Genomic DNA, 23,586 nt, shown 5'->3' with positions numbered 1-23,586 from the left:
GATTTAACATATTCAAATTTGTTGGTTTTTTGATTTTATGCATTTGCTTTAAATATAGTATAGGCATTAGCTAAGTATTTGTGTGATTATAATTGTTGAACGAACAGAAATGGATAAGGAAAAATCGAATTGTTAATTCCGAAAGCTTGAGTTAAAAGTAAATGCAACAAAAATGGTTTAAAGCTTATGAAAAATATAAACATGGTTAACATTTATATTTAATCAAAGATTAATTATTAAAAAAAACTTTGGTCGAAAGCTTCAAAGATCTTTGGCAAAACAAATTCTTATCGTTTATTAGTTTGAAAATTGTTCGATCTTGAAATACTTTCCCAAAAAAAGTAGTTGCAACTATCAAAGCATTGTAGATTAATTTTACATTGATAAATGAGTAAATCAACACTAAACAAAATGTGTAACAAACATTATCGCAAATCTCTTTCGGATCCATCATTATACGGATGCTCTGAGAAGTGGTGTAGTCGATGTGGTTGGTGATATTCTGCCGCCGGGTTGTGTGGATTGTACAAGACGCGCAGTATGCAAAGGCGGTTCGTCTGATACCGATAGTTATAGCTATAGTAGTGGTGTTATGCGGTGTGGATATAACGATTGAGTGGTCGCAAGACAAGGACCGAAAAGTCCAACAGTTAGCTCGATAACTGTGATGTGCCCTCGCCTCAGAGTTACAATATACGGGACCAGGCCATTCGTATATATCCTGACTAGACTCCGGCACATCGCCTGCGTCCGATTCGAACTTGTACTTGTGTGGTCGGAAGGCATACTCTTCAGGGCATGCAAAACGTAATCCAAAGATAGACATATACCACTTATTTATAGATATAGATAGAAGGGGGAGGACGGACGCAGGGGACTTTTCGCTCAGCAAAATTAATGTGACACGCTTTCGACTGAACGCAGCAGACATTTACGCTTGGATCTTGGATCGGTTGTGTGGGGTTTAGTATTACAGTGACTGCCATTTGTTCAGCTACTCGCGTGTCGCCCAGCGCAAAGACAGACAGAGATTGGTGGACTAATTTGTAAATTTTAAAATTTAATTCTTAGTTCCTAGGTTTCTTTTCTTTTCGCAAAACACCTAAAGCCCATTAAATGTTAACAAAACTTGTAGCCTATTAGCTGTACTCTTTTCAAATGAACGCGTGCATTGCATGGATTGAATTTAATGGTTAAAAGATTAATTTGCCAAATGAAATAATTATAGTTTTAAGGGACCACCACCAAAAGGAATACTAAAAGTTGGCTACAAACGGGAAATGCAAATGAATCTTAAACGTAAACGAAAGTACTTTTTTTTTGACTTGACTATATGCAATTGTCTTGATTAACTAACATAACACAGCCTCAAATTGGCAATTAAAAAGCGTATTTAAAATCAACAAATCCAAAACGTAGATAAATTTATTTTCATAGATCTGCAATTAGGATTTATCTTTTTATTGCCGCAAAAAAAAAACAAATATAATTTATTAAATAAGTAAAAATATCAAAATGTTTGAAAAATTATGACCTTTTGATTTGAAAGCTCTTCTTAGGGTTTCTAAAAAATTGCCATTGATATAATATTTTAAATATCTTTACAATTGAATTGTGACTTGAACAATTTTTATAATTCATAAATTAAAAGTTAAATTGATTTGCATTCCCGACAAAAATAAAGCACAAGTGATAAGTAAAAGCAACACTACAAAATGAAATGCGTCCATCAAATATTTACAAAGTCTTCGCAATACAGTTACCAGAGAGAGAGAGAGAATATATTCTACGAGTACGAGTATAACGACTGTGTACAGATGCGAGTTTAGTCGGGGATAGTGTGTGAATCGTATACGAGTAGAGTAATAGAGTATTGCCACCAAATCTGGGATATTGTCTGTCTTGCATTGAGGTACTCTCGTCTGAAGCACGCCGTTCTAACACCGCAGGACAATCGAACCAGGCCAACGAAATTTATATGGCCGGCCGGCGATATCCCGATGGCGGTGCGGCGAATTTGCCAGACCCAAAAGTCCAACATCAATTTTGCGCTAAACTGGCCCGAGTGCGGGGAATCTTCGGATTCACTCGCTTCTGCTTGGGCAGTTCTTCACTTGTCATCGCTTATGATTAAATTACACGGTATAGTTACATTAATACATGTATTTATACATAGATATATAGTATAATGGTTGGGTTACAAGTGTTTACTATAGGTATATACTCAAACAAAGGTGAGTGTTGGTTAGTGTGACGTGTGGTGCTCTCTTCGGGGGTTTTGAGTGCTAAGTCTAACTACCCTAGGCTACACTGGGTTAGGAGTATTCGAAGATCTCGTCGGGGCATGGAGAACAATCCGACTCATGCGCTGCTTTCCATAAACATAACGAAACAAAAGGGATACGACTAGTACTGTTTAACTGTCAATCAACTACTTATGCTAGCTACAATTTCATAGGTTTACCATCGGATTAACAAAAGCCTGAGAGTCTCTATGAAGGGTCAAGTAATCGAGTATTATTTTCTTTTATTAGTTCAAAGACTATTTGAAGTTGTGGAAGGGAAGATAAATGTTGATAACTGGGAACTTTGGAAGAACGCTACGGTAACAACAAAACAGAAGCATCAAGATCAATCCCAAAACAATGTATCGAGTGTACTTACTAACACGTGAGAAATTCCTATCTATATGCCGCCTATAGGCCACTCTAAAAGCTATTTAGCGGATTTACTGGGGAGGGGAATTTTCTTTTACTTTGTAGTCGCTGTTGTTTTTGTTGTTTAGTACCAACCATACCATAACCAAATGACTTAGGATAGATAGTATTGTATATGCATATATAATTATTAAAAAAGGAAAACAAATTGAATGTAGATACCTGCTCTGATCTGTTGTTGTCTCGCGATGACACACACCAAATATATATATTACATACCAAAAGAACATAAACGATACAAAGAAATGTTGAATATTTTTATAAATACGTTTGTATGTATTTAGTTAAGTATACTATGTAAAGAAAGGTAGAACTTACTTTTTGCCAGCCGCAACTGAACGAATGAACGAAGGTCTAGACAACATGGGGCCTGAACAGAAGTTTTATGAATTGTATAACATTGTAACAGTTTGCAGAGCGTTTCACGTGAACAGAAAGAGAATCGATAGTATAAATTACGCACGAATAACACAAAAACAACACAAAAATGCTGCTTATGGCAATTGTCAACATACCCAGAGCTTTGAGCGTTCAGGTTTTTGGTTTTGGTTTTTGTGTGATTTCGAAGATTTTCTTTTTTCATTTGTTTTGGAGGAGATATAATTAAACAACTTGAGTGTGTGTAGGTGGATGTGTTTAAAGTATATGCTCACTAAATAAAACTAAAAAAAAAAGAAAGAGAATGTTAAAAAAAACCAATATTCGTATAGGTAAAGTGTCAACGATTAATTTGTTGATTATACAGATATAGATACAGATAAAAGATAGAGATCTACAGCACAGCAAAGTAGCTTCAGATGTTTAGTATTAGTGTGTGTGGTTGGTTTAGCGTTGTGGTACATTGTGTTATACAAAGAGCACGAATAATATATCTAAAAGATGTATTTATGCACGCACATCGAGAAGGTCGGATTAGGGAAATTAAACAATTTGGATTGGAACAAAAGCTAAAATGGAGTGCTTTAGATGAACGAAATATATATATATATATGACATCGACTGGTTTACTAGGCATAACCGCTGATTAGTGGGTAGCGCGTGTGTGTGTGTTTGGGGTGTTGTGTTTCAAAAACTGTTATACATTGAAAAAGAACTGACTTTGGTTGGAGTTTTCAAAACAACTTGCTTGCTGAGTGCGGGCGCTGTTTGCTGTTTGCAACTATAAGCATGATCCTCTTGCCTCACTCGTGGAAAAGCAGGGGCAGCGGCAGGCTCAACAGCGGCGGCTGAGCCTGCAGAGCGGCTGGGGTCCTGGAAAAGGGCCGCCCAGCAGGTTGCACGTGCTGAGGATGCGGCTGCGGTTGCAGGTGCGTTGGCGGCTGGGCTGCTGGCGCCTGCAACAGACCCGGCGCAGCGGGCAGACATCATCTGAAGCGCGGCTGCATCATCTGCAGCATGTTGGGATGTCCCGGCAGCATCACGCCCATTCCGGGCATCGCCATCGCTCCGGCTGGCAAGGCGCCCGGCATTCCCGGCAATCCAATCTGCATGGGCAGCAGGCCTAAACAGAGAGCAATATATTAGCCACTGAGTATTGAGTTCTAGAAGGGTTTTCCCCAGGGACCGTAATCATTATAAGTGAAAAAATTAAAATCTCCATTTAATGATTATTTTGTAAGCAAAAAAAAATATCGTTCAGATATAATGATTATTAAATGAGCGATATTATTTCGCTTAAAAATATCACTCAAAGTGTGATTGCAGCCGTTCTGTACGGAATTTTACAAATGTTTAAATTTTGTGCTTGTAGGTAGAACCACGGAGCACACATCGAGTTAATAAAGGAAGGTGATTTCTTTGTATAAACTTTTTAAAACGCGGTTTTTAGTTTACATAAATACAAAAAGTTGTATCAACCTTAGGACTTTATGTCAATTATATATTAGTAAAACGACTTAACAAGATGTTATGGACTATTTATTTTTTTCTTAACTGGGTATGTGCTCCGTGGTTCTACCTACAAGAGCACATTTCAATCTTTCTAAAATTCCGCGTGGGACAGCTGCAATCTAACTTTGAGTGATATTTCTAAGCAAAATAATATCGCTCACAAAATAATCATTAATTCTGAGCGATATTTTTTTCGCTTACAAATTAATCATTAAATGGAGATTTTTATTTTTTACTCAAAAGAAATACTCATTACTTTCGGTCCCTGTTGATCTACTCACCTGCAGGCATGCCGTTGAATCCGTGCCCACCGGCTGCTCTCAGCATATTCCCGCCGATGAGGGCTCCGTGGGGACCGATGGCCATGGCCGGTCTCAGCATCGGCTGCATCAGCTGCATGTGACCAGGTAGCGGCATCTGGAGGTGACGGATCGGAGGACGAGGAGAGAAAGATATAGAAGAGCATGGAAACGCGATATCGGATTAATACTCTTGATGACACTTTAGCCGGGTCTATATTGAAGCCATTGTACACAAAATTAGCTAAGTTGTTATTAATTATGTTTGTATTGTTTTCTTTTTTTTTCATTTAAAATATTAATAAGTTGGTTTTGCGTACTTATTCAATAAATGGATAAGAGGTGTGTGTATGTGTGTTTGGTTTTTCTGTGGGTGGAAAACATTTTTGCATCGCATTACAAATGTATGATAGAGCAGAGACAAGATATATAGAGTAGAATATGGAGTAGAGCAGAGAGAAGAGACGAGACCTCTGCTCTTCTCACCATGGCAAAAATAATATTTTATTTTTTTTTTTCGGTTGTAATTAAATAGTTTGTTGATTTAAAAAGAAAAGTACTTACAATTCGGAAACTGAACTGACGACGACGATGGTGTGGAAGAAGGTGTGAGGGGATTGCATTGCAAACCATTTAAGGTTTTGTATCTTAATATTTGAGTTGCACTTCAATTGGGGCAACGTAAGTAAATTAATCGTATTCGCACTTAAGAGAAAGAAATAGTAATTTGATTTACTAACCAGAGGCATGGGGTCGAGTTCAAGTTCCAATATCTTTCAGTTAGAAGTTAGTTTTAAACTTGTGGTGGAGGAGGTGGATGAGGGGGTGAGATTGGGTTAGGGGGAGGGGAGGTCTATGGCAAGCTCATCGGTTGAAAATGAAATGGAAAGGATCTCCAACCGACAGTCCTCTACCTTTGGCAAGCATTTGTACTGCGCATAAAACCAGATGAATGATGGAGTGTTAATGTGAAAGGGAATCGACTGGGATCTGAATGTAGGGGGTGGGGGAGGTAGACAGAGATGCATGATCTTAAGAACATAAAACACTGATTTGGTAGTACAATTTACAGATCAAAGAACATTTAGATATTATGCTTATGAGATATATTTGAGATTTTTTGTATATTTTGTGGATGAAGTTATCGAGATAGTAGAGATAGAGAGACATATCAATGCGGTGTGTAGTCGTACTTAATTCATGTGTTTATTTTGTGGATATGAATTAATCAATCAACCAGTCAATCAATCATCAATCAATTAAACCAACCAACGCAGCAACCATTACGACAAATTCAAAGTAATTGTTTTGTTTTTTTTGTTTTTTTTTTTTTGGTATTAGAAATTATTGAAATGTACTTACATGGCTTGCAAAATAGTTTAAACATAACTCACGACTTTTCTCTCATTCATTATCATAATTGTAACTCATCGCTTTCTGTTTTACTTGCAAGGCAGTACGTACTAGAAACTTTCTGGGGGACAGTATTGATCTTGTGGATTATATACGCATGGGTGTGAGTGATTGAGAGAGATAGAGGAGAGTAGGTACTTGCTTAGACTACATAATTACTTGCATAAGTACGACTAAGTAAGATTATAATGGAGTTGTTTTGGCTTTTACTTATCTTGTTGCATTTTGCACCTTGCATTTCTCATATCATTTTGCGGGTTGTGAGTTTTATTAGGAGGTTTAGGAGTGATTAGGTTGGGTTTGGTGGGGGAAGATAAACTTGTTGTTGTACAAAAACGATACATACTGTAAAACTGTTCGGGCCCTGCGCAACACTTTGCAACTCTTTATCGTTTATCAACATTGAACTTCTGCTCGTACTGCAATTGTAACGGTAACTTTAACACATTTTTCGAGTTTACAAGCTTAGTAATGTTTAGAAATTCACAGGGTGTAAGACATATTAGTTGAAATCCCTTGTTTATAAGCTGGATAAAAGTGATGTGTTCGAAAAGTAAAGGAAATCTCAAGCGGTAGTGCGTTTGTAGTTAGCCAAATGAATTATTTCACACATGATCAAAAAGGTGTTTCGATTTTAAGGGTAAAACTGTTATTGGCTGATGAGCTCATAGGTTGTAAAAGTAATGGTAATTATTTTTTACAAATACAAAAACTATTTCCGATACTTTTAAACACATCGGTGGTATAATGACTTCAACAAATGATTTCAACGGCAGAAATTAGAGATTAGTCTTGTGAGTAAGGGGCTAGGTTAATCTATAAATATCTAGCAAGAAAATCCGATTAAATTTAGGACCCCCCACTAATCCTGAAACACATTTGCTAGTAGGTGATTAGCATGATGATGATGGCGAAGCGCTACACTAAATTTGGTTAACCCACTCGAAAATGCTGTCGTTGGCTTTTTGGTACCACCCCTGGGACACAAGATCGGTATTTGTTTCGTTTTCTTTGTTTTGTGGTCTTTTACAGATTGAGATTCTCAGCACTTGGAATTCGATTTTGTTAGGTCAAGTTCATTCTTTCGATTGGTTGTACGCGTTGCATACGCAGCACCGCAGGATTTGAGACTTACCATGCCGACGGCTGCGGCCGCCGCAGCCGCTGCCGCAGCGCCAGGATTTGCCGGCTGTCGGGCAGCCTGAAAGCGCTGGAGCATCACAGCCCGATTCAGTTCCTCCAGTTGCTTCACCTGCTGCTGCTGAGCTGCCGCATGTTGTTGCTGAGCTACCGCCTGCTGTTGTTGCTGCTGCTGCTGCACCGCCGACTGTTGCTGCTGTTGTTGTTGCTGCTGCTGCTGCTGCACCGCCTGCTGCTGGGCTGCCACAGCGTGTGCCACATGGGCTGCTTGCACCTGTGCCTGGACCACGGCCTGCGCCTGAGCTTGGGCTTGAGCCTGGGCCTGAGCTTGAGCTTGAGCTTGGGCCACTTGGGCGTGCGCCTGAGCCTGAGCCTGTGCCACGGCTACTAGAGCGGCGGTCTGCAAGAAAATGTTGGGAATCGATTGAATTTATCTCACTTGCCACTGGGAGGGATTATTTATGTGGTGCAACCCGATTCAAAAGCTTTTCCTAAGTGAGTGGGGATTTCTTTATACATATCCTGGTGATAATTTATAAAATGATCCTATTTTTCTAAAGCGAGTATATTTATAAGCCTTTAATTGATTGGTGCATCGACCCCAAACAGATAACAAATGTTAACTAAGCATTATGAAAGTTAATTTAATTCAAACGAAAAATATTTAAATAAATTTGAAATAACATTAATTTAAAAGTTCATACTGTGTTCCTCACAAATTGTTTAAAATATTATTATTGACCTACTCACTGCTCGAAAGGAAAGTCTAAAAAAAGAAAGGAGTGTAAAATGTAACACTTTATTTTGGAACCTAATTTAACTAGAAAAATATATTTAAATAAAAAAGAATATTTAAATAAATTTGAAATAACATTAATTTAACAGTTCATACTGTGTTCCTCATAAGTTGTTTAAAATACTATCATTGAACTACAAACTACTCGAAAGGAAAGTCCAAGCAAAGAGATTGTAAGGATTTAAAACTTTATTTTCGGAACTTAATTTAACTGTAAAAATCCGCCCCTAATTTCCAATCAAATCGATCCACCCCAATAATAATTTTCGCGCTATGACTATACATCCCTAGAATAATGGGTAATTCTTGTAGGATGATTGAGTGTCAGCCTCTTACTTATTTTCTTCGAAATGTAAGGAAGGGGAAACTGACAGCTGCACTGCCTTTCCGAATTTTGGTATGGGGATTAAGGTTTGGGGGACCAAGACAAGATAAAACTTTCCCTTCTATCGAATTCCCTAGGCTTCGTGGAAAAATGCTTCAAATCAAAGAATCTTAATTGGTTAAATTGAAAACCGCCGTTTCGTTTGTTTTGTTGCCATTAATTTCTTTGTTTAATTAAAAAATTGTACAGACATATATCATACTATATGCTAAAAAAAGTAATTCTGTTTTGTTTCGTGTGATTCTGTTTGTCGTGTAAACGTAATTCCGCCATTGCATTTTACGAAAATTGCAAATTGGTATCAGTAGTTGTGTGTAAAAAAAATCGTGTCCAGTTTGGAAAAATGGAATTCTCTTAGAACGCAAAATGCAGTCGAAATTCAAGTGTGAGTCAAGTTTTGTATGTGCAATTGTATATTTTATTTGTATAATTTTTTTTGTTTTGAGAAAATTGTCTTTTTTACACGTCCGCGCTTCAGTCCGTTGCGTTTGGTTGTAATTCCTGTTTATCAGTGGAAGTCGTTTCCGTCGCGGTCTGTTTTTATTTATATTGACTATGGTTTCTATAACTATGATAAGAACTCACTTCCTGGGCCTTCGACATGGCTGTGGAGACGACAATCGCGTTAGCCATGCCACTGCTGCTGTTGCTGCCCGTGGGCGAGATCCCGGCCAGCGAGGGGGGCGGCGGGGTGGCGGGCATCGGCGCGGAGGCACCGCCATTGTTGCTGGGACTTTTCCGACTCTGTGGATTCGCCAGGGCGGCCATAGCGGCAGCCAGTCGCGCCTGTATCTTCGGTTGCCTGGCGCGCAGCTCTTCCAGACTCAAGTCCTCCTGCGGATGCATGATCTTGGTGGTCACAGCGGCGCCGGCAGCTCCGCTGGCGGCGGGCGGAGCCGGCGGTCGCTGCTGATGTGGCTGGGCATCGGGCGGACCACTTGGTGGTGCGCTGGATGCGCCACCAGCATGATTGGTGGTGGGCGGAGCACTTATGGTAGCATTACTTTACAAAAAGGGTGGAAATAAAGGATTAAGTTAGTGAGGAAGAGCTTGGTTTATGCCTAGAAATAAGTCGTTGGACTTGCTTCAGAGGCTGAGATAAATGTGGGGGAAACCACTTAGAAATTGCCAAAATAAACTAATTCCTTTAACTGAAAATAATCTTTAAGACAAAGTTTAAAATGGTATTTGGAGCTACCCAAAAATTAAATTATTTTTTAATAAAAGAACCTAAAACTCTACAAAAATTAGGCATTTGAAATTTGAAACAAAATATAGCGCTCTAAACGAATAGGTTACCAATTAAAATTAAAATTAAAAACAATTATTTAAAGCGTCAGTTCTAATGTAAAACTCAAATATATGTAGGGAGCTACATGTTTTCATTATTCTTAATATTGTTTATGTGACTAGTGCATTAATTTAATTAATTTGTAGCACCAGGTAATAAGAAAGAAAGAAATAAATAAAATACAATGATTTAAGCAACAATTGGCAGAATTCTAATGTGGTTTTCCCCGCTATCGATGCCCACCTGTACGCTGGAAATGTTGGCTTTTGCTGGGCCATGGCGGCGGCATGGTGATGGTGGGCCGCCGCCGCAGCGGCTGCCGCCGAGGTGGTGGCCATGGCGGCTGGAAACAGGGGACGCGGCGGCATCATGTGCGGCATCATGGGCACTGGATACGGAGGCAGTGGCGGCATGTGCTGCATCATGCCCATGCCATATTGGCCGAGCATGTGTGGCGGCATCATGTTCGGGGGCATCATCATGGGCGGCGGTACGCTCATGGCATCTGCAAAAAAAGCTTTCCTCAGAGACATTTATTGTAGATCTAAGGGAAACACTTACATTCCACCTTCTTCTTGGCCACCGGCTCATCATCGTCCGAGTCCGACTTTCCGCCATTCTTCTGGCGCTCGTGATCCCTGAGATCCTCGGCCGGAATGCCGTCCATGCCGAAGATTTCGATCTCAATGTTTGAGCGATTGGGCAGCGAGTTGGGCACCTTGTCCACCGTCTCCTTGTGCACCTGCATGCAGTGGATGGAGAGCCCCGGTCCGGTGTACAACTTCTTGTGGCAGATGTGGCACTTGAAGTGCTTGGCCTTCTGGTGCTGCACCAGGATCTTCTCATCGTCGAACTCTCGGTTGCAGTACCTAGTTTTTTTTTAGCTAAGAGTTAAGGAATATTTTCGGAATATATGTATGTGTCCACTTTCCCCTGTAAACCCCCCCACCCTTCTTCCAACAATACCATTACATAAATTTGTGTGTATGTATGTGGAGATACAGCCAGCGGCACATGCCGTGGAAAAAAACTTTGTGGTTTGTTTTGCGAAAAGGATACCAGCACCAGGGTTTGGAGGCCTTCTTCTTCTTGCGTCCCATGGTTCAAAGGTTGGATTTTAACACTTAAATTTACGAAAACGCTCGAGTAATTGGTATAAAAATGCAATTTGATGTAGCAAAAAAGGTTCCGCCGTGGAAAACAAAATGGAGAGCCAGTCAGAGTGACCAGATGGTGTATAAAATATCGCTAACAGTGCAGCCGCGGAAATATCGAAAAACTATAAAAATACTGAAATCTTATCAAATTTAAAAAAATAATTGGTAAATCTCTTAAAATAAAATTGAAAGATTTTAACGACATGGCTGACATTTTTTTAAATTTATTATTGTTGTTGCAGGCTAAAATTGAGACTTTCTAGTACAAGTAAGCAACAATTCAACAGTTTAGGGAATGCTCAGATTATTTCTACGACATCTGCATAATTCTTCCTGCCATCATTTGTCTTTTAGTTCGAACCTAATTCAATTTTGGCACCAGAAAACTGAAATAAAACAGGCACACAGGGTGATTTGTGTGCTCCGTATCGTATGCGAATGGTTCTAGTCTAGGATAAAAACTTAATGACTAGCGCCCCCTGTTGGCTGGTAGTGCCATTAATTTAATGACTTTTTTTGCACACCAAGCAACGGTCACTCTAGGCCAGCCGGCATTTATTATTTTTACGGAAAAACAGAATAATGGCAGATAAAAAGGTAAAATAAATAAATGAGAAAGCTTTCCGCGAATAATCATCATTTGCGTGATCCCTGCAGGTGGGCGACGGCAAGGAGAAGCGGCGCAAGGAGTCGATTCTGGACCTCTCCAAGTACCTGGAAAAGCAGATCCGCGTGAAATTCGCGGGCGGCCGCGAGGCATCCGGAATCCTCAAGGGCTACGATGCGCTGCTCAATCTGGTGCTGGACAACACGGTGGAGTATCTGCGGGACTCCGACGAGCCCTACAAGCTGACCGAAACGAACCGCAGTCTGGGATTAGTTGTGTGTCGCGGCACAGCGCTGGTCCTCATTTGTCCACAGGACGGAGTCGAGAGCATCGCCAATCCGTTTATAACGCAATAATCGGAGGATCGGTATCTTTATCTCTGGATCCTGCGTTCCAGATTCTAGATTCTAGACTAAGTACAAAACGTTTTTGTGGAAATCGGTTTAAATATATATTTAGCAGAGACAAACTACGTATAAATTAGTGCTTAAATCTAATTAGGCCACAAACTACAACTATTGGCAGGCTTTCTCAGGATTTTTGAACTCCATAATATTTTCTCTCAGATTTTTGATACTATTTGATTTTGAAAACATAAATACTTGATCTAATTCAATTTACAAATATTCATTTGTCAATAAATTGTATTAAATCCTTATTAGCACCTTTGTAAAACTTTGTAGATAGTATATTATTATTAGACATCGAATTTTAGGTGAAATCGTTTTTTTTAAATATGATTCAAAACCACATTTGATTGGTTAACATTTTTTAAATCTTATTATAACTTAACAAATGAAATGTGTAACCAATCAAATGTGGCTTTAAATCGTATTTAAAAATAATTATTTCACCCAAAATCCGATGTCTAATTATTATACAAAAGTTATCTATATTGATCCAAACTCATATCATAGCCGAAAATAAGCCTGTAACAACAATAAGGTAGATATCTGTATCACCATCTGTATACAAATGCAAAGTTACCGAAAGAAGGAACTTCCTTTCACAACATCCCAAATATTATGGAGACCAAAAAACCCCATTCAACGAGCCTATCTAATGTTATGCGGGCTATCACCTTAGTCCAAGCCGAACTCGTTGCGAATCCAGGGATACTGGGCAGGACACTCCATGCAGGTGTAGAAGAAGCGATCCTCCTGCAGCACCCGACTCCGCACCTTGCAAACATTTGGCAGATTGCAGACCCGCTCGTGAGGATCCAGATCCTTCGGTTGGCAGTGCCAGGACTCAAACTGATGCAGCTGATTGCTGGGCGTGGGATGGCGCATCCACTGGATGGCCTGCTGATTGGTCACAAAGTGCACATCCGGCAGCTTTTGCAGATCGTCGAGGAATTTCTGAATGAAAAAACAGAGATTAAATTATATTTTTAACTGATTCTTTCAACACCCACCAGAAAGGCATTCAGATAGTCAATCTTCTTGAACCAAGTGGAGTGGAAATACAGGCCAAATGGCGCCCTATTGCTGAGATAGTGCCTCTTGAAGTTGTGCGTCAGCATTCGGTAGACATCCTCGCCACTCAAATGCGGCGGACAACTGTCCACCATGCCGCACATATATTCACCCGCCTCCAGTTGGTTCATCACCAGTTCCCAGATGCCCGGATAACTCCTCGATGGACAGTTCTGATTGACGCCCGTGCAGCTGTGCGGCATCTTGTAGTCCAAAGTGTAGGGCCAAAGGGGCGGATTGGAGTGCGGTGCCACCATGGAGGAATCGTACACGAAGCCAAACTCCTTCATCATCAGGAACTGGCGATTCCAGCCGACGCGCAGGAAGGGAACCCTCATGCCCCGGATCTCCTCCATGCGAACGGCAGCAAACTTGTTGATGATATTCGCCTGGCCCACCATCTCATCGAACCAATCCTCGATGGTGGCGTTCTTGGACCACCACATCTCGGGTCCACGGTGACTGAAATATATTATGAAACCCATAAATAATGTAACCCATTGTATTCACAGCCTAAATCAACTTACGCAGGATTCTGAAATTGACACACATGTTAAAAAACATGAAAAATTGTATTTTATATTGTGTGCAAAATTGTTGAAATGTGTGTCAAATACAAAAGTGTTAAAATGTGAAAAATAATTGTTAGCACACACAGCTCACTTGTGTTTTTTACTAAATGTGCTTTTAATACGACGTGTTTTTTACATACTGTGCTTTTAACCAAATGAAAATTACATTTTACTGACATTAACGAGTTAGTTAGTTTAGTTATGTTATGTTAGTTTTAACCAATTCCAAGCATATATGAATTCTTATACTCCGGAAAACCGGTTTAAATTTTTTAATGTCAAAAACTCATTGTGTTAAAAACACGCTGCGTAAAAAACATGTCGTGTTAATAACACGTCGTGTAAATAACACAAATGACATGTGTGTGTTATTTATGTATCTAACATATGTAGGATACAATTTTTTACACACAAGTCAATAACTTTTTTTGAACTTAACACTTTGACATTTAACATGTTAATAACACAAGTTTTTTAAAGTGTGTGTTATTTTCCGAACCCTGAACTTACGTGACTGAGTGCACGGCGATTTCATGCCCATCGTTCCACAGCTTCTGGACATACTGATAGTTTGTGAACGGGTGGGAGACATAGAAGGTGCCCCTGATGGGACAGCCGTTGGGATTCCGCCTGTTCTGTGTGAACAGAACCTTCGAGAAGAGCTCCCAGTTGTCGTGATTGATGGCATCGTCGAAGGTGAGCAGTATCATCTGCGGAACGCTCTGGGCGGGAATGCCGCCGGGTATCTGGGTGCCATCCTTGGAGCAGAAGCACTGGGGCAGCTGGCACTTGCGGGGATCACAGGCACCTGCCGCATTTGGATCGTGCTCCACATCGCACCAACCCTCATCCGAGCCATCGGGACAGTCCACGGATCCGTCGCAGAAATACTCCTGCGGCAGGCAGGTGCCATCGGCGCAGCCCAACTGGTAATCATCCGCACAGTCGGCCATCTCGAGGAGAGGCTTTGGAGCCGGCACCTCCGCGCTCACATCGCAGTTATCCACATTCGCCTTGAAGTCGCAGATCTGACGGACGACATCGAAGAGCAGGCCCTCGGAGCACTTGAACTCGAACACCTCGCCGTCGAGGCAGAGGAAATACTTGGCGCACTCGCTGTTCGTCCAGATCTTGTGGACTGGTCGGTTGGGATTGCGGTAGAAGCGGGCATCTTGCATGCAACTGGCCGGAGATGCAGGCGCGGAGGTCGAGCGACGTTGCCGCGTGTGGTTGCTCGTGATTATTCCATCATCATTGTCTGCAAAGCAGCGAGATAGCCGTGTGTAATTAACAAGGAGACTAATTAATGCCGCTACTGCTGCTGCTACTGCTGACCCAAAAACGAAACCGCTCACGTCAACCCAAAATTATCCACCGCCGATTGCAGCAATATTTCATTGGCTCGGCTACCAATCACGCACTGAAAATGGGCGGCAGTTGTCAGTCAACTGTGGACAAGAAACGCCGCATAAGCCCACGTTTTCGCCACTTGAATTGAGTTGAATTGAAGTGAAAAATTTGTCAAATCTCAAGGAAATATTTATATAGATATATGTAATACTCAGTTGGATTTCGATGACCTTTTTGATATTTTAAAGACCTCGATTAACATTTAAATTATTTTATCTTAGATGGTCTTTCTTCAGGGTAACTGAGAAATATGATTTATGTATATTGAAACTAGTCACGAAATACTACAGTCTACCATTCGAAATTATAATGTGGTTGCTGGTTAAGAATTATATGGAAATCTTTGGATTTTTATAGATACGTTTTTTATGACTTAATAATTTAATGTTTGTTTTTTTTCCCATTTTTAACTTAAGGTCAAACAAATGCGTTAGAAAAAGTTTTATATTAGACTAAGAATAATTGACTTCTATAACCTTCTAGAAATATCTCTTGAATTTGTTTGGCACCTTTCATTAACTTATTGTACACAAAAAAAAAGTATGTTACCGTAAAATCGACATGGCCATGTAAATTTACATTAAATACTCTTTTCGACCAGGTCAAAATTACCTGACCACATATCAAATTAAAATTGATCTATGTTTCATATTAATTTTTTTGTTGGTGAAATTGATTAGACAAAACAAGAATCTTAACTCTAACTTTTTTTTAAACTAACATATTAAAAGTCTCTTTATTCTACGAATACCTTCTCAAAATTGGTTTATCTGTTTAGAAACGTTAAGAAACGAGAAATTCCAACTAATACATTCCATTTTTTCCCGAAATCTTCCAGAAACTCTTGAAGATCTTTTGGTATAGCCAATCATTGGAACCTCCCCCTGCTCCGCCCTGTTGAAAATCCGCCCCCAGCCATGTGCCACATTGCGGCGGATAGATTGAAATGCGTTTGCATCATGGATTGGCAGCAATGGCCCGTAGCGCAGCCGAGCCGCACCAGATCGTAACTCAGGCGGAGATTGGGCAAGCGACGCGTGTTGGCCAAAATGCAAGATGCGATCTCGATCTCGAGATTCGAGATATGTGTGTCTATGGCAGATAGTCCAACTCTGACTGGCTGTCTTGTATGTATCTCAATCTCGATCTCTAGCTCTGGCCGGAGCAGCTGGGGCAGTTGCAGCATTTAGAAAGTAAATTTATCATCTTGCCAGTTGGAGAGGCCAAGGCAGCGGGTCAGGAAAATTTCAGCAACTGTCATGGGGTTCAATGCACACGCTCTTTTATTTTAGTTTTGGGGCGGGGTTGGGGTACGGGGACAACACTCGAATCCGAACCCGAACCCACTTGGCGCCCCGTTTGCGGTTATATAACTCGCATTCGATCGACAACTTTCACACCCAATGCGCGCGCGCATGCGCATGGCGAAAAAACCAAAATAAAGGCAAGACACGCACCCAATCAAAATCAAAAATCAAAACTAAAGACCCAACAAAAGGGGAGAAATTACCAATGACCAGGGCATCCAGCGAAGACGACATAATAATCATAATCACTATAAAATAAGTGAGTAATAGATGGTCGCTGAAATTAGTGGGCGGTGATAACCGTTTAAAGCGTCGTTGGGCGGAAGCGACGACCTTGACTGTGAAACCCGTTTGGCAATTTACATTTTCCCCCGGGCAGAGCATTTTTCAGCCTGCTTTCTTCCACTTTTCGTGTCGTGTGTCCAATATTTCGATCCGTTTCGAGTGCGAGCACTTTGAATTTTCCGACTGCTCTCGGAAAACTTGGGAAAAATCACGGAACCGCACCGAGCCAAAGACGAATTGTGACTGAAGTCGAGCCAGATGCAGGCAAGGCATTATATATTTGTGCATTTCTCTTACAAGAGGGTAGTGGAGAGACCGCCAGAGAAAGCTCTTCGCAGTGGGTGATATATTTATGATTGAGAGGCAGAGAGAGCATTTTTAAAATATTAGTTTGCTGAATAATTTATAAACGAGACATCAACTTATCAAAATTACCTAATCGGGGTGTTTGTTTTGCTTTAAAAATACATATATGTATAAACATTGTTTTGGGTTTTAATTCATGATTTTCTTAAATTGAAATTTTGATTATTTTAATTAGATGAATAAAATTTAAGTTTTTAAATAATAACGGCTAAAAAATAATACCTTTTTAAGTAGTTTAAAATATGTGAAAAGGTCAGGTATTTCCAAATGCTGATACTCGTCCCAAAAATATAAGGCCATTTTTCTAACCCTATTTTGCATTAAAAATTTAAATAACAACCTAATCATGGTGAAATATATTTAAGGGCTTTGACCTAATGTCAAAAAACGACTACTCGAAAATATCGAAAAAATCGACTTTAATCACTGTCGATAGTTTTGCAGCTCTAATATAAATAAATGTAATTTCTTCAAGATATTTTCTTGTTCTTTCCCTAATTTTTAATCCGGTTTAACGGTCCATTTAAATTTGAATTTAAATTTAATTTCTATAAAATATGTTCTAGTTTTTTTCCTTAATTTTTAATCCGGCCATTTAAATTTAAATTTTAAATTTAATTTCTTCAAGATATTTTCTAGTTTTTCCCCTAATTTTTACTCCGGTCTAACGGTACATTTAAATTTGAATTGAAGAGCTGCCAACCTGCCTCGCTTGCCCCTATTTAAAGTGACATTGAGGTATTACAAGGGTAAGCCAAAACGGTCACACCAGAATAAGCGTCAAATTTTTTACTTGGCGCGCCGGAAAATAGAATCCTTTTCAATTTACGGCCTCGGCTTTGTTAAGTTTTCTCCTGGTTAAATCCTGAAAAAGAAAAATCGAGATGCAGAAGGCGCGTCCCAGCAAGGGCACGCCGAAGGCGCTGGGCGGTGGACGCCAGAGCGGCCAGTTTCGGGTGCCGCAGCTAACCGCACAGCAGCAAATGCGAGCGCAGCAACAGCAGGAGGAGGAGGACGCCGCCATGGACGCCCTGGACGATGCGCTGATCTTCGACGACGAGGAGGGCGGCACCAGGATTGGCGACATCTACATACCGCCGCCGGTGCCGCCGCACTGCTCCATGGAGAGCACCGGGCCGCGTCTGATAATCGCCAAGATTGTTAACCACAATTTCAAGAGCTACGCCGGCAAAGTGGAACTGGGGCCGTTCCATCAGAGTTTCACCGCTATTATCGGGCCAAATGGCAGTGGCAAGAGCAACGTCATCGACTCCATGATGTTCGTCTTCGGCTGCCGCGCCAATCGCATCCGCTGCAAGCGCGTCTCCACCTTGATTCACTCCTCCTCGGCGTACCCGAATATTCGCAGCTGCTCGGTGGCCGTGCACTTCAAGCAGATCGTGGACAAGGGCGACGGTAGCTGCGAGGATGTGCCGGACTCGAGCATTGTCATCGAACGCACAGCCATGTCGGATAACTCTTCCTACTATCAGATCAACGACAAGCGGGCCCAGTTGAAGGATGTGGCCAAGCTGCTGAAGAAACATCATGTGGATCTCGAGCACAACCGTTTCCTCATCCTGCAGGGCGAGGTGGAGTCGATTGCCATGATGAAGCCCAAGGGGCAGACGGAAAACGAGACGGGCATGCTGGAATATCTGGAGGATATTGTGGGTACGCAGCGCTACATTCGCCCGCTGCAGCAGATCAACCAGAGGGTCGATCAGCTAACCGACGATCGTACCGAGAAGCACAACCGCTGCAAGCTGGCCGAGCGCGAAATGAAAGACCTCGAGCAGCCGTTCAACGAGGCCGTCGACTATCTGAAGAAGGAGAACGAGCTGGTGCGCACCAAGTCCTTTCACATCCAGAAGATTGTGAGCATTAAGAAGAGCAAGCTGGAGCAGTACACCCAGGAGCACGACGTCTGCGTGGAGGAGCTGAAAACCCACGACGAGGGCACGGCTGCTTTAAAACAGGAACGAGCTGAGAAGGAGACAATCATCAGGAAGGAAATTGAGTAAGCAAAAATCTATAGTTTATTATACTTACACATTATATCATTATTTACCCTTCAGAGCCTACGAAAATCTAGTAAAGAAGCGCGAGCAAATCAAGAAAAGGCTGGTGACCATCGAGAGTGCCCACACCGAGATCCAGAGCACCATGGAGAACACGAACAAGCAGCGCAAGAAGGACAAGGCGCAGATAGAGAAGAACGAGAAGGAGCTGGAGGATCTGCACAAGTTGCCCGAGAAAAATCAGCGCGAAATCGAAGATTGTAACAAGAAACTGGAGAGCCTGGAGAAGAGCAAGGTTACTTTAAGTGAGGAACTTGAAAAGCAGCAGGCCGAGTTGTCGGAAACCACGGCACCGCTGACCGAGAAGCGTCTGAAGCTCAGTGACGAGTTGGTCGGGCTCAAGGAGAAGGTGAACGCGGCCAAGGGAGAGCTGCAGGTGTACGAGTCGCAGCTGAAGATCCTCAAGCAGGCAGAGACCACCGAGTCCAGGAAGTACGAGACCCTGAAGAGCTCCTACGAGCAGTCGCAGAATAGTCTGGAGGAAAAGAAGGGCAGGGTGGAGGAGTTGAAGGAAAGCATTCCACGCATGAAGAGCGAAATAGCCAACAAAACGGCGGAGGTAGATAAAATGGTCAAGGAGGAGCGTAATCTATCCATGCAGTGCAACAAGCTCAGAACAGAGGTGAGGATTCAACTAGTTTATCTTGATTTTCCAAATTAATCACTGATACCTCCCTTAGATCAACGAAAGATCGAGCGTCATGCAGGCTCAGCGCTCCAATAACAAAGTCCTGGACTTTCTCATGCGCATGAAGATGGAGGGAAAGATCCCGGGGATTCTGGGACGCCTGGGCGATTTGGGTGGCATCGATGCCAAGTACGATGTGGCCATTTCGACGGCCTGTGGCCGCTTGGACAATATTGTGGCAGAGAACTATGATGCTGCATCGGCAGCTATTAAAGCCCTCAAGGATTACAACGTGGGCAGGGCCACCTTCATAACCTTGGACAAGATCGAGCACCTTCGTCGCGAGGCCAACTCTAGGATTAATACGTAAGTATATTTAGCCATCGATCTAGCCATGTCAGTCTGTCCGTCCGTCTTTCTGTCCGGTTCTACGCAAACTAGTCCCACGGTTTTTAAGCTATCGGCTTGAAACTTTCCCAAAAGTCTTCTTTCTATTGAAGGTAGTATATAAGTCGGAACCGACCGGATCGGACAACTATATCTTAAAGCTCCCATAGAAAGAATCGGAAAAAAGAAACGAAAAAAAAATTATAGCTTTGGTGTTTGTTGAAATATTACCTTCTAGTCTTGGAAATATTATTTTTTAAATATTTCTGAATTTCGGATTAAATATTTAAAAAATCGTATAAGTGCCATAGGAACGATTTGAAAATTAATAGAAAAGTAATAGGAAATACATTTTAGCTTCTTTTGTTTTTATTGCATTCTCTTCTAGTCTAGTCTTCTAGTCTTTTTAATACTTCCGAATTTCAATTTTAATTTTATCAAAATCAGACGACTATATCATAAAGCTGCCATAGGAACGATCGAAAAATAATTGGGAAATTAATTGGAAACAAATTATAGCTCTGTTAATTTTGATTGTACTCTCTTCTACTCTTGGATACGATTTTTTTTTAATATTTCCGAATTTCAATTTTAATTTTATCAAAATCGAATGGCTATATCATATAGGATTGCTATCCATAGGAACGATCGAAAAATAATTGGGAAATTAATTGGAAACGAATTATGCTTTTATGGTTGGTTTTGGTTTGGTTTGTTTTTTTTTTAATATTTCCGAATTTCGAATTAAATTTAACAAAAATATGACGACTATATAGTTGCCATAGGGAAGGATATAAAAAATAATGTTAAAAAAATACGAGATTTAAAATTTTTGCTGTTTGTAAGTTAGCAAGAATGATCTGCCAGGGTATATAATAGCTTCCCTTCTTGTTATTGACCAACTTTTGTAATTGCAGACCCGAAAACGTTCCCCGCTTGTACGATCTGGTTCGGGTTGAGGATGACCGCGTGCGAACCGCTTTTTTCTTCGCCCTGCGCAACACTCTAGTGGGCGACGACCTGGAGCAGGGCACGCGCATTGCCTACGGCAGGGAGCGCTTCCGAGTGGTTACCCTACGCGGTGAGATGATCGAAATGACGGGCACCATGTCCGGTGGCGGCAATCGCCCGATACGCGGTAAAATGGCCGCCCAAGTGCGCACCAAGACGGCCGAATCGGCTGACAGCTCGCAGATGTCGCAAAAGGCCCTGGAAGATATGCAGATTCAGGCGGAGGAGCTGCAGACGAGGGTCAACTACTGTCAGGAGCAGCAGGGCAGTCTGGAGCGCGAGATTCAAACTTTGAGAGCAAGCCAGCAGCGTGAGGAGGCGGAGTACAAGCGGCTGGCGGTGAGCATTACCTCGCTGGAGCAGCAGATGGCCAGCAACCTGAAGCAGTGCGAGGCGCAGCGCCAGCGGATGCTCAAGAAGACCACGGACGAGGGGGCAGTCAAGGAGCGTGAAGAGCAAATAGAAGCAGCCAAGCAAGAGCTGGAGCAAGCACAATTCGCCGAACAGGCGGTCTCCAGCCAAATCGACGAGATCCAGACTCAGTACGAGACCCTGAGAAACGAAAACGTCAAGCCCGTGGAGGCCAAGATCAAGAAGGTGGGCACTCAGATCGAGAAGCTGGCCGCCAATGTGCGCTCCTTGAATGTGGCCCTCGCCTCGGCTGATCGCAACATTCAAAAGATCACGGGAAACAATAATAATCTTCGTGAGAACATAAAGGCAGCGGAGGAGAAACTTAAATCTCTGAACGAGGATCGCCAGAAGTGTCAGGAAAAACAGGAGACGCTGGAAAAGGAAGCGGAGGAGGCGGAAGCCGCCATAGAGGGTGCCAAATCGCAGTCTTCTGACATAAAAAAACAAATAGATGAGATTACCAAGCAGGAGAACAAAAGAAATATCGATCGTGTCGAGATAGATACCAAATTACAAGCGGCTGCGGGAAAGATGAATAAGGTGAAGCAGGAAATTCCCGCTTGGCAGGCGCAACTGCAGCCCTTGAAGCTCAACGAGATACCCGGAGAATCCGAACCTCAGGCGCCGCTCAAGGAACTCAATGAAGAAGAGTTGGAAGCAGAGACGCTGGAGGCTTTGCAGTACAAGCAAACTATGCTGGAGGAGGATCTGAAAACGAAGAAGCCCAATCTCGGTTGCATCAAGGAGTTCAACGAGAAGCGCATAGTCTATCTGGATCGCGTGCGTGTCCTGGAGGACATCACCTCCAAGCGAAACGAGATGCGCGACAAGTACGAGGAGGTGCGAAAGCGTCGCTACAAGGAGTTCATGGATGGGTTCAGCATTATAACGCGGAAGCTCAAGGAAATGTACCAGATGATTACTTTGGGTGGCGATGCCGAGTTGGAGCTGGTGGACTCCATGGATCCCTTCACCGAGGGCGTCAACTTCACGGTGCGTCCGCCCAAGAAGAGCTGGAAATACATCTCGAATCTCTCGGGCGGTGAGAAGACTCTATCCTCGCTGGCTTTAGTTTTTGCTCTGCATTACTACAAGCCTTCTCCGCTGTATTTCATGGATGAAATCGATGCGGCGCTGGATTTCAAGAATGTGTCTATTGTGGGGCACTATATAAAGGTGAATGCACATGTGATTTTGTCTTTAATCTTGTAATTCTAATGACATTTCTTGTATTTTATTAGGAGCGTACAAAGAACGCCCAGTTCATAATTGTTTCACTGCGCGTCAACATGTTCGAGTTGGCCAACTATCTGGTGGGCATATACAAGGTCAGCGACTGCACAGAATCCATCACCTTGCTGAACCATCCGCCTACGCTGCCCACGCAGCAGCCCACGATCGCCAACAGTCAGTTTGTGGGTGACACTATCGAACAGGAACAGGATGTTACCTTGGAACCCGATGAGAACCAAACACAGGATACTCAAGCCAGGCCTTCAGAGCAGATTAATCAGCTGGGCGGAAGGGAGACCACCTTTGCCCCGCCCTTGGAAAGCACAGTAAGAGATACCATACTTGCTCAAGCAAGCGAGCAAAACGCTGCAGGGCGTATTATTCCGGACGTTTCCTTGGACAGTCCTCCCTGTTCCCCACCTCTGGGCAATGTTTAAGTTTAGATATACATACTATCTTACTCTTAGACTAATGAATGTCTCATTTTGTAAAGTTTGAAACTCCTAATTTCCTTATGATTCAATAACACTTCTCTGGGTAATGTTTAAGCTTACATATACATATTATCCTATTGTTAGACCACTGAATGTCTATTTTCTAATCTTGTGTAGTTTGAAACTGCTAATTTATGGTTTAATATTAAAAACGTTGCTAAGAGACCGCTGTTAATATAAACTGTGTTTGCAATTTGTTTTTATTCTTTTTAAGTATTACTATGT

The 23,586-nt window shown here is 41.9% G+C and overlaps 4 protein-coding genes across 4 annotated transcripts; 2 read left to right on the top strand and 2 right to left on the bottom strand.

Moving 5' to 3' along the window:
- Positions 1-1,497: 1,497 nt before the first annotated feature.
- Positions 1,498-11,168, bottom strand: BuGZ (Bub3 interacting GLEBS and Zinc finger domain protein). The gene is made up of 7 exons (XM_017158581.3): positions 10,991-11,168; positions 10,493-10,800; positions 10,175-10,436; positions 9,226-9,643; positions 7,455-7,859; positions 4,889-5,024; positions 1,498-4,218 (listed from the first exon to the last, which is right to left on the bottom strand). The coding sequence occupies exons 1-7, from the start codon at positions 11,029-11,031 to the stop codon at positions 4,082-4,084; spliced, it is 1,707 nt and encodes a 568-aa protein (XP_017014070.2). The 5' UTR covers positions 11,032-11,168; the 3' UTR covers positions 1,498-4,081.
- A 388-nt stretch (positions 11,169-11,556) lies between these two features.
- LSm7 (U6 snRNA-associated Sm-like protein LSm7) lies at positions 11,557-12,353 on the top strand. The gene is made up of 2 exons (XM_017158525.3): positions 11,557-11,685; positions 11,746-12,353. Exons 1-2 carry the CDS (start codon positions 11,671-11,673, stop codon positions 12,049-12,051), a joined length of 321 nt encoding a protein of 106 aa, XP_017014014.1. The 5' UTR covers positions 11,557-11,670; the 3' UTR covers positions 12,052-12,353.
- Positions 12,354-12,691: 338 nt separating this feature from the next.
- ChLD3 (Chitin and LDLR binding deacetylase 3) lies at positions 12,692-16,938 on the bottom strand. The gene is made up of 4 exons (XM_017158517.3): positions 16,666-16,938; positions 14,256-15,003; positions 13,113-13,635; positions 12,692-13,056 (listed from the first exon to the last, which is right to left on the bottom strand). The coding sequence occupies exons 1-4, from the start codon at positions 16,844-16,846 to the stop codon at positions 12,778-12,780; spliced, it is 1,731 nt and encodes a 576-aa protein (XP_017014006.2). The 5' UTR covers positions 16,847-16,938; the 3' UTR covers positions 12,692-12,777.
- A 941-nt stretch (positions 16,939-17,879) lies between these two features.
- Positions 17,880-23,552, top strand: glu (structural maintenance of chromosomes 4-like protein gluon). The gene is made up of 5 exons (XM_017158634.3): positions 17,880-19,133; positions 19,192-19,816; positions 19,875-20,188; positions 21,127-22,810; positions 22,876-23,552. Exons 1-5 carry the CDS (start codon positions 17,998-18,000, stop codon positions 23,302-23,304), a joined length of 4,188 nt encoding a protein of 1,395 aa, XP_017014123.3. The 5' UTR covers positions 17,880-17,997; the 3' UTR covers positions 23,305-23,552.
- Positions 23,553-23,586: the final 34 nt, after the last annotated feature.

This window comes from Drosophila takahashii, chromosome 2L (genome assembly GCF_030179915.1).
Source record: "Drosophila takahashii strain IR98-3 E-12201 chromosome 2L, DtakHiC1v2, whole genome shotgun sequence".
Classification (NCBI taxonomy): Eukaryota; Metazoa; Arthropoda; class Insecta; order Diptera; family Drosophilidae; genus Drosophila; species Drosophila takahashii.
The sequence above is the reverse complement of the archived record's forward strand: the minus strand, read 5'-3'. Positions and strand labels throughout refer to the sequence as shown.

Coding starts and splice junctions, on each gene's coding strand:
- BuGZ (XM_017158581.3), bottom strand. CDS start 11,031: ATGGGACGCAAGAAGAAGAAGGCCTCCAAACCCTGGTGCTG. Junction 10,801..10,990: donor GCCTCCAAACCCTGGTGCTG/GTATCCTTTTCG, acceptor AAAAAAAACTAG/GTACTGCAACCGAGAGTTCG. Junction 4,219..4,888: donor ATTCAACGGCATGCCTGCAG/GTGAGTAGATCA, acceptor CTCTCTGTTTAG/GCCTGCTGCCCATGCAGATT.
- ChLD3 (XM_017158517.3), bottom strand. CDS start 16,846: ATGCTCTGCCCGGGGGAAAATGTAAATTGCCAAACGGGTTTCACAGTC. Junction 13,636..14,255: donor ATCGCCGTGCACTCAGTCAC/GTAAGTTCAGGG, acceptor AATATATTTCAG/TCACCGTGGACCCGAGATGT. Junction 13,057..13,112: donor ACTATCTGAATGCCTTTCTG/GTGGGTGTTGAA, acceptor TTTTTCATTCAG/AAATTCCTCGACGATCTGCA.
- glu (XM_017158634.3), top strand. CDS start 17,998: ATGCAGAAGGCGCGTCCCAGCAAGGGCACGCCGAAGGCGCTGGGCGGT. Junction 19,817..19,874: donor GCAACAAGCTCAGAACAGAG/GTGAGGATTCAA, acceptor TACCTCCCTTAG/ATCAACGAAAGATCGAGCGT. Junction 22,811..22,875: donor TTGTGGGGCACTATATAAAG/GTGAATGCACAT, acceptor GTATTTTATTAG/GAGCGTACAAAGAACGCCCA.